The sequence below is a fragment of the Scardinius erythrophthalmus genome (genome assembly GCF_964197995.2).
Source record: "Scardinius erythrophthalmus genome assembly, chromosome: 1".
Lineage (NCBI taxonomy): Eukaryota > Metazoa > Chordata > Actinopteri > Cypriniformes > Leuciscidae > Scardinius > Scardinius erythrophthalmus.
Window position 1 is genome coordinate 11,523,587 of NC_138221.1, and position 8,956 is coordinate 11,532,542.

Consider the following 8,956-nt stretch of genomic DNA (forward strand, 5'->3'; position numbering starts at 1 on the left):
AGGTATCTTTTGCGAGGGTGCCTCTTAATAGAGGCCACAGTTTCCTTTACTTTTTTCATTATATTTTAATGTTTGGGGCTTGTCTCCTTTTTGTGCCTTAAGTTTTTTATAAATTATAATAAACTTTTTTAATTTTGCATAAATACCTGTATTTCCATTTCTTACTGTCTTTAGAGGGGAACCTGAGCTGGGATTACAATCTCTGGGTGAAATTCCCAGGGTGGTGTAGTCGAAGATTTGTAATTTAATTGTAATGTAATTTGTAATTGTAATGTGATGATCATAATCTAAATCAGAGAATATCATAGGTTAGAGCGCTTGGCGTGTTGATGATTTATTTTTAACAGCAGATTCAGGTGAAGTTAGATCTGATCTGCACGTCTAGCGCATGAGCTTTAGAGCCCCCGTTAAAGTTCAGGTACAAGTCAATATGCAGACTTTTGGACACCGAACATGGGTTGGAGCTCTTCATCTTGAACTCTCAAAAAGCACCAGATTAATAAAATTTACAAAATGGTCTTAGAGGAACCAATGTCCACCCACCATAGTCTTACAAAATCCTGTGGGAAACACTGTATACCACAGCAAAATAAGTCTATATTAAAAAAGGACAAATCTTGGCTATATTTCTCAGATGATAAAAACAAGTTTTTGTCACTTGATTAATATGAAACTTAAAATTCAGGTCACAGTCCAAAATGACGCCTAGGCTCTTTACTTCTTTTCATAGATTGTAGGGCTAAGGGACCCAATCCAGCTTCTAAGGGACCCAATATAAGAATACAGCTGTTCTGCGGAAGAGCAGAGCATAACACATGTGATGGTGCAGTTAACCCACAGGAACAGACACATTTCATGCTGAGCATGTTTACACACACACACACACACACACACACACACATTTAATTTTAATTTTGTGTTGAAAATAAAGTAATGTAAAAAGTAAAGTAATTAAAATAATGTTAAATGACTAATGTCTGTGGGATTTTTATTATTTATTTATTGGAACAGAACTGTGTTGTCTAATCCATGCAAAATACCAAAAAATTAATACCATCTATATTAGAGCACGTGGCATTGCACACGATTTTGGAAATCGTGCTTAATATTTTCTAAACCAGAATTTATTTTCAGTTGAATTTTCTGATTGCCGTTGATAAACTGTCAAATCAAATATTACGTGTAGGAGAGCGGGGTATTCTCATCGCTTGATAAACACAAATAGCTAGTACTCTCGTCGCTTGATAAACTTAAGGTTGAGCCACTGTAGTCTGTTGGACTATTTTAACGATGTATGCGGTGATGTGGTTTCTCCACTGCATGGATATTCATGTGTCGCTTCAGGTTAGCTTTAATAGAGAAACTCTTCCCACACTGATAACACGTGTGCGGCTTCTCTCCAGTGTGGATCCTCTCATGTGTTTTCAGAGATGATGACAGACTGAATCTCTTGTCACAGTGTGAACACTTGTAAGGTTTTTCTCCAGTGTGGATCCTCTCATGTGTTTTCAGACCATTTAAGTGTTTGAATCTCTTGTCACAGTGTGAACACTTGTAAGGTTTTTCTCCAGTGTGGATCCTCTCATGTGATTTCAGATCTGCTGATCGACCGAATCTCTTGTCACAGTGTGAACACTTGTAATGTTTTTCTCCAGTGTGAATTCTCTCATGTGTTTTCAGATCTGCTAATCGACTGAATCTCTTGTCACAGTGTGAACACTTGTAATGTTTTTCTCCAGTGTGAATTCTCTCATGTGTTTTCAGATTTGCTGACTGACTGAATCTCTTGTCACAGAGTGAACACTTGTAATGTTTTTCTCCAGTGTGAATTCTCTGGTGCAGTTCTAAATTGTACGCTGTAGTAAAAGTTTTCTCACACTCAAAGCACATGTACTCTCTCACACCAGTGTGTATTTTCTCATGTCTATGTAAATTAGGCAGCTGTGAAAAACTCTTTCCACACACCGAACATGAATGCGGCTTCTCCTTCGTATGAACTGTTAGGTGTGTCTTCAGGTGTGATGTACAAAGAAATGTTTTGCCGCACTGATCACATGAGAACGGCTTCTCTCCAGTGTGGATCCTCATGTGAAGATTAAGTTGTGATAATTGACTGAAACTCTTCCCGCACTGATCACATCTGTACGGCTTCTCTCCGGTGTGGATTCTCAGGTGTTGATTAAGACTATGTTTGGTTGTGAAACTCTTTCCACACTGAGTGCAGGTGAAAGATTTCTTGGCTCTTCTTTTCTTTGAAAATGTCTTTTTAGTCTTTGAGTGACTAAAAGGTTTTTCTCCAGGTTTGACATGATGTTCCTCCTCCACTTCACTCAGTTCTTCACTCTCCTCCTTCACTTCACTCAATTCTTCACTCTCCTCCTTCACTTCACTCAGTTCTTCTCTCTCCTCCTTCACTTCACTCAGTTCTTCACTCTCCTCCTTCAATTCACTCAGTTCTTCACTCTCCTCCTTCACTTCACTCAGTTCTTCGCTCTCCTCCTTCACTTCACTCAATTCTTCACTCTCCTCCTTCAATTCACTCAGTTCTTCTCTCTCCTCCTTCACTTCACTCAGTTCTTCTCTCTCCTCCTTCACTTCACTCAGTTCTTCACTCTCCTCCTTCACTTCACTCAGTTCTTCACTCTCCTCCTTCACTTCACTCAGTTCTTCACTCTCCTCCTTCACTTCACTCAGTTCTTCACTCTCCTCCTCCACTTCACTCAGTTCTTCACTCTCCTCTTTCACTTCACTCAGTTCTTCACTCTCCTCCTTCACTTCACTCAGTTCTTCGCTCTCCTCCTTCACTTCCATCAGGCCTGACAGAAAAAGAAAAAAAAATATTACATTTAATTTTCAGTACATCAAAATAATTCAAAGAGAGAAATATAAAGTGAAAGGACATGAAAGTGAGCCCTGCTGTAATAGTAGAAAGTAGACAACTGCTATAAAATATTATGATAATTTGATGCCTTTTTATAAATTATTATGTCCTTGAAACTTTCCATGAATGCGGTAAATTTACCTCAATAAATTATTATTTTTAAAACATTATAGGCACAAATCCATTGTTTCTTTAGCAAGAACTATTACTTGAACAATGACACAATTATCTAACATATTAACATTAAAATATACAATACTGCCATTTTTGACACCATCTTTGAGATTGATATTTATTTGACTAAAACGTTTGAATTATTAATTGCCGTTCAAAGTGGGACACCAGAAACACAAGCTCAAGTGAATAACCCTGTGAGAAATAACAAGCGTTTAGCATTCAAGTGGAGTGGATTGTTTATTTTTACATTTTGAATTATTATTATTTGTTATATGTTGAACAGAATGTGACGTCATTTCATGGCCGTTGCAGCTTCAAACATCACAAGCTCAAAGTGTAGAGTGGCCATAACTTTAACTGGCTTTATCTATTTTATTAGCATTATCTTTGTCCTACATGTTTCACTAAACCCTGTTACTCAAGATAAAAATAGGCTTGATGAGCAAAATCTGCGCAGAACCGATCGCCGGTAATCAGCGCGAGATGCATTCTGGTTATAAATGTGTCCGAGTGCGGTCCGCCTTGCTCTGATGTCATGCTGACGTCACTTGGGTCTGAAACTCTCGCGAGCGCAAGTCGGCTGTGTTATCCTCTTTTTAAAATTTGCACCCTGTTGACTTAAATGGGGCAAGTTTTAAACCTGCTTTTAGCCTCTTAACATCCTTGATGTGTCATTACAAGTGCACAGGTCATGTGAGTGATTCCTTCAGAGTAAAAATGATGTTAATTCAGCCAGTGCACGTACCTGTCTTTATTTCCTGTTTTCGGTCAAAGTCCACAGTAGTCGATTGTCGAGTTCTCCAATGTTGCTTAGTTACCTATGACTCGACAATCGACTACTGTGAAATAAATAAATAAATGAAAATAAATAAATAAATACAGGTACGTGCACTGGCTGAAACAACATCATTTTTATCCATATCTTGCACATCTACTACAGTCAGATTCACCGTGTTCACTCTGAAGGAATCACTCACATGGCTGTGCACTTGTAATGACACATCAAGGATGTTAAGAGGCTAAGAGCAGGTTTAAAACTTGCCCCATTGAAGTCAACAGGGTGCAAATTTTAAAAAGAGGATAACATGGTGTAGGCAACACCGATTTTTGGCGTTGTTCTCTGTATTGACAGCACTCCAAATTTACCAAAAAATGAGCTCAATGTTAAAATTGACCGGAGTTCTCCTTTAATGTTTCTCACTAACGTTAGATCTCGCAGCGATGTCATTTCTTCTGTGGCGAATTCAAATGCTTTCTTTACGGGATCTCTTATTAGCGCTGTGTAGTAACGGTGTCACATGATCACGATCGACTCGCGCTGCACTGGTCCAAACTGATAAACAGCGGTCCGTCAACCACACAATAACGAGCAGTTTCGTTCCACTTGCATTACGTTTGCCATTTGATGTTGGACAATGTTGTGGTCGCGCCAGCGTCTCTAAAGCCGGTTTCAGGCCAGTGACACACTGGCTGCGTGGCGTGAGCGTGGCGTTTCTGTTGCGTGTCAGCTGCGTGGCGTTTTCCATGTCTTTGCACACCAGAAGCTGTCTGGCGCGGCGCTGCTGCTGCTAGGTGACATATGATAAGCCTCATTGGTGATATTTGATATATATGGGGAGAGAGTTGTGGAAGGCCTATACTTCATGTTGAACATAAATATATAGCAGCTAAGACAATGTCGGCAGTGTTGACGGCAAAATAGATTATAGAATATTTCGTTCTGTATTGACAGGTGCAATATTTGAAAATCGATAATATTTTTTCAATTACATTTATATTCAATTACAATTATATACAATTACAATTATATACTGCGATCCGCAGCACTCCGGAGCAGATACACAGAGCTTCTATTTTTGCCGGATGCCGGAGAGCTCCGCAGAAATTCAGCACTTATATCGCGCGATCATACATGAATTTGCGAGATCTCGTGGGTCCTCATGCTTTCAGCTGTCAGTCATGGCCGCAGCCGTTCCGCAAAAAATCCAGACCTGGTGGGTATTGAAGGACGACGGCGCACGGAGCTGACACGCAGCGGAGCCGATCCGCAGCCGTTCCGCAGTTGGTGGAAATTAGGGGTTACACTGCACACGTCTGCGGCGCATTACGGCTGCGACACGGCTACCGGAGCTGATCGCGCCCATTCTAGTCAATGCTTGTGTTTACACCGGCCGCGACGCGGCGCGTTTTAGAAGCTTCCCAGAAGTGGCTCTCCGTGCCGCTTCGCTAAATAGAGGCGCCTAGTCTATTTTTGACGGACGCGCGTCCAAGTCGCACCGGAAATACAAAATAAAAGTAAAAAAAAACCTGTCAATTTCAAAATAAACACCCTGTTCAGACTCCCAAACGTATTGCACGTATATTGGCCAACTTACCCATGGTACTACAAACCCCAAAATCAGAAAAACAAGTCGGACAGGCAAATCACGTGGTCTCACGCATCCAGTCGCTCCGCTTCTGATATGCTCCCGGTGTGAGGTACCGCGTGGAGGACGGAATAAAACCTTGTTGCAGCCGTAATGCGCCGCAGGCGTGTGCAGTGTAAATGAGGGGTCACACCGCAAGCGTCAGCGGCACGTGAACAGCGCATATTTTTTCCGCCGTCCATATTAATCAATGAGTGCATTCACACCGGGAGCAGGAGCAGCGCGTGAGCGTCAAGCAGGAGCGTCGCGTGAACAGCAGTGCAGTGGGGGTTTCGGCGCCGAGTCTATTTTTGCTGACCAACAAATGACCAACAGCAATTTAAAAAGAAAACAAATGTCCAAAAACAAACTTGTTGCCAGAACAATAAAAACAAAGATGAACCAAGATATAGGCTATAAATTAATTATTTAATAAAATAAGCTTCTTGACAAGTCTTTTCTCTTAAATGTATTTGAAAACGAAATAAAGCAATGCCAACTTATCCATTATAGAGTACTCAGTCTGTACACAACCCGCGGTTCAGCACACAGCGGTTTATATATATAAAACATGTCTGTAATTAAAGTAAAATGATTGATAAACACGTATTTGGTATTTAATAAAATATATACATTGGGTATATAAAAAGTACATTGGGTATCTTGTTCATTATACTTATTTTCATATAAAAGCAACAGAACTTAAATTAGATCCAGTTTATTAGCAACACCGTGCACGAGCGTGAATCCAGCAATATCCGCCTGATCTCACAGGTGTCTGACTCTGATCCACTGCGAGAAGAGAGATCTGTCCGTCTCTCCTGCACTTCTCTCACTCCGCCAACTCTCGACTCAAGACGCATCTCAAACAAGCCTAATCTCAATCCATTGTCTCAGTTTTAACACAAACTGTAGCACTGACTGTATTCATCAACCCGGCTACCAAAAAAACTATTGCGAAATGACGGCGTTTCCATTAACCGATGTTATGCGACTAAAACGTCATGTTTTCCTCTCGCGATCAGTCATTCCAAAAGTCATGTCAATGGATGTAGGTAGGTTTATATAGGCTATATATCACAGCCACCAAACTAGACATTATTATTATGACTATTAATGTAAAGAGACGTAGGCCGAAGCGTGTTATCCAAGCATTAATGGCAAGTGTTGCAGGCCCCGGCTCAGGAGACCCAGCTGACAGAATACTGTGATATCTGTAAAACAGGATTCAAAGAAAGAGACAAGAGAGTCGCATCTGCTCTGATACAGCTCCTCTGCAGATATATTTATTTTATACACAATAAGTCAATTTTAGCACAACAGTTGCTTTTAAAGCATTAATTCACAGTCTTTAGTCTGTCTCATCACATCACTTTTGTCACCAACATCAAAATAAATCACTTTCAGAATCAGAAGTCTCATTTCTGAATCTTTACCATCTTTAGTTAACATTTAACTTATATATGTATTATATTTAATAAACAGTAATATAAATATTCATTAACACAATGATATTTAATATGAATTTACTTCATACTGGGAAAGACTGTTTTCCAAAAGGCACTTGCTTTTTAAAACAGTTGTGAAACACAATTCACTCTTTTACCTCCACAGGAATGGATTATAATGAATACAGAGAGATTCAGCAACTTTCTATTCCTCCCTCAGTGCCTGGTCACGTGACTGGCAAGCGTGGCAAATGTGATCACAGAGTGAGCTTCAAAGATACACTTAACTCTACCTATTCACTCATTAACAAGAGCAAACAAACCTTTTATGATCAAACAACTATTAATACAATACTAGTTCGATAATAATGACCACCGGAGCATAACTTAACTTATTTTCTCCACGTGATGGAGAGAGCATACATCAAGACGAACAAAACGTCCAAAACGTCATCATATAAACACATTTAACATTTAACATTCTCCATTCGTTTACCAAACATGGTAATAATGCAATTGCTGTGGTATATTTAAAGGGTTTCTCTTTTGTATGTCCATATTTTTACCTGTAAAACAGGATTCAAAGAAAGAGACAAGAGAGTCGCGTCTGCTCTGACACAGCTCCTCTGCAGAATCAGATATGAGGAAGCATGCGCAATTCGCGACTCTCCAACCAGAATGTCAAAATAAGAGTCCCTTTCTCCCCATATAAATGTAAATATACATTGGTTCATTTGCATTTCAACACTGCATAAAAACTAATGCAACAATTTACCTCATGACAATTTACAGTACATATTGAGAAGATAAGTGTATCACACAAGTAAAGAACCTTATACTGTGAGCGGCACATATGAGGTGTTTTCTCACTCATTTCTCCTCCGAGGTCTTGATTGTGGCATTTCTTTGAGGTTTAGAATCCAGTATTCGTGTAATTATTTTGTCTTTTATGAATTTAATACAGAACTCTGTCTCGTATTCTGTCCAAACACACCGGGCTTTGTAAGTCAGGTGACTGTAAATGCGCAAAAACTTCCATGAGTTTCCATGACAGTTTTGCGGGATATTTTTTTCTAATTGCCTGAAAAACCACCTCACGCGAGCGTAAAACCTTTTTTTGCAATAAATGGGAGTTTTGGGGAAATTGACGTGTTTCCATTGAGCGTATTTTCAATTCGCAATTTCAATTTTCGCGATTTGAAGGGTAATGGAAATGCGGCTCGGAAACCAACCTTAGTTATTAGCAAGCATGTAAGGAGCCTCGCTGATTGATAATTAGCTATGTTAACATGAGAATAACAGTTACAGCATGTAATACATGCACAATGCTGGTTAATATCAACTGCCTGTACAAGTAGATAATGTTAATGTTAAGTATTTAATCATGATGCTGACTATTTGCTCCCTCAATCCAGATGAATATTGAAACATATTTTCAAAGATTTAGCTGTGGCAGCTGAAGTAACAAGAGAGGGTCAGAAAGCAATAGCTGTAGAGAGAGATGTAGGAGAGGAGGAGGACTGCAGACTTTTAGCAATGGCATAGCAATGTCTTTAAGTTATCTGACACTAAGTGTTGACAATGGAAATGTGTATATGTGTCAATAAAAATGTATGATATATTTAACCCTTTTGTTGTTCCTTAATCACCCCTCACCCCACCACCGCAAATAGAATCTAATTCTGTGGGAAACACTGGTTTCTAACATGAATGTTCTTCAGCCTCATGAATGAATGAAGAATAAACACTAACCTCTTTGTTCTTCAGGATCTTCAGTGTGTTTCATTCTGCAGGGTTCTGGATCACTCATGCTCTCACTGTCCTCTTTAATAAACTCAGTCTTTGCAGATTTCAGCTCTTCCTGATGCTCTGATGCTCGTCTTCACTTGCAGCTGATGGGAATTTACAGCATTTATTGGAGAATTACAGTGGGAGGAGCTTCACTGATGATGAATTACAGTGGGAGGAGCTTCACTGATGAAGCGACCGCTGTGGAAGGAGCTTCACTGATGATGAATTGTAGTGTGAGGAGTTGATCTGCCCAA

The 8,956-nt window shown here is 39.7% G+C and overlaps 1 protein-coding gene across 1 annotated transcript; it reads right to left on the bottom strand.

Annotated features, from left to right (window-relative positions):
* Positions 1-953: 953 nt before the first annotated feature.
* On the bottom strand, positions 954-7,541 carry LOC308694039 (uncharacterized protein). Its single transcript, XM_081371283.1, has 2 exons — positions 7,478-7,541; positions 954-2,816 (listed from the first exon to the last, which is right to left on the bottom strand). Exon 2 carries the CDS (start codon positions 2,809-2,811, stop codon positions 1,285-1,287), a length of 1,527 nt encoding a protein of 508 aa, XP_081227409.1. The 5' UTR covers positions 2,812-2,816; positions 7,478-7,541; the 3' UTR covers positions 954-1,284.
* Between the last annotated feature and the right edge of the window lie 1,415 nt (positions 7,542-8,956).

What these genes read in the sequence shown, in the direction of transcription:
- LOC308694039 (XM_081371283.1), bottom strand. Translation starts at nt 2,811, where the DNA reads ATGGAAGTGAAGGAGGAGAGCGAAGAACTGAGTGAAGTGAAGGAGGAG.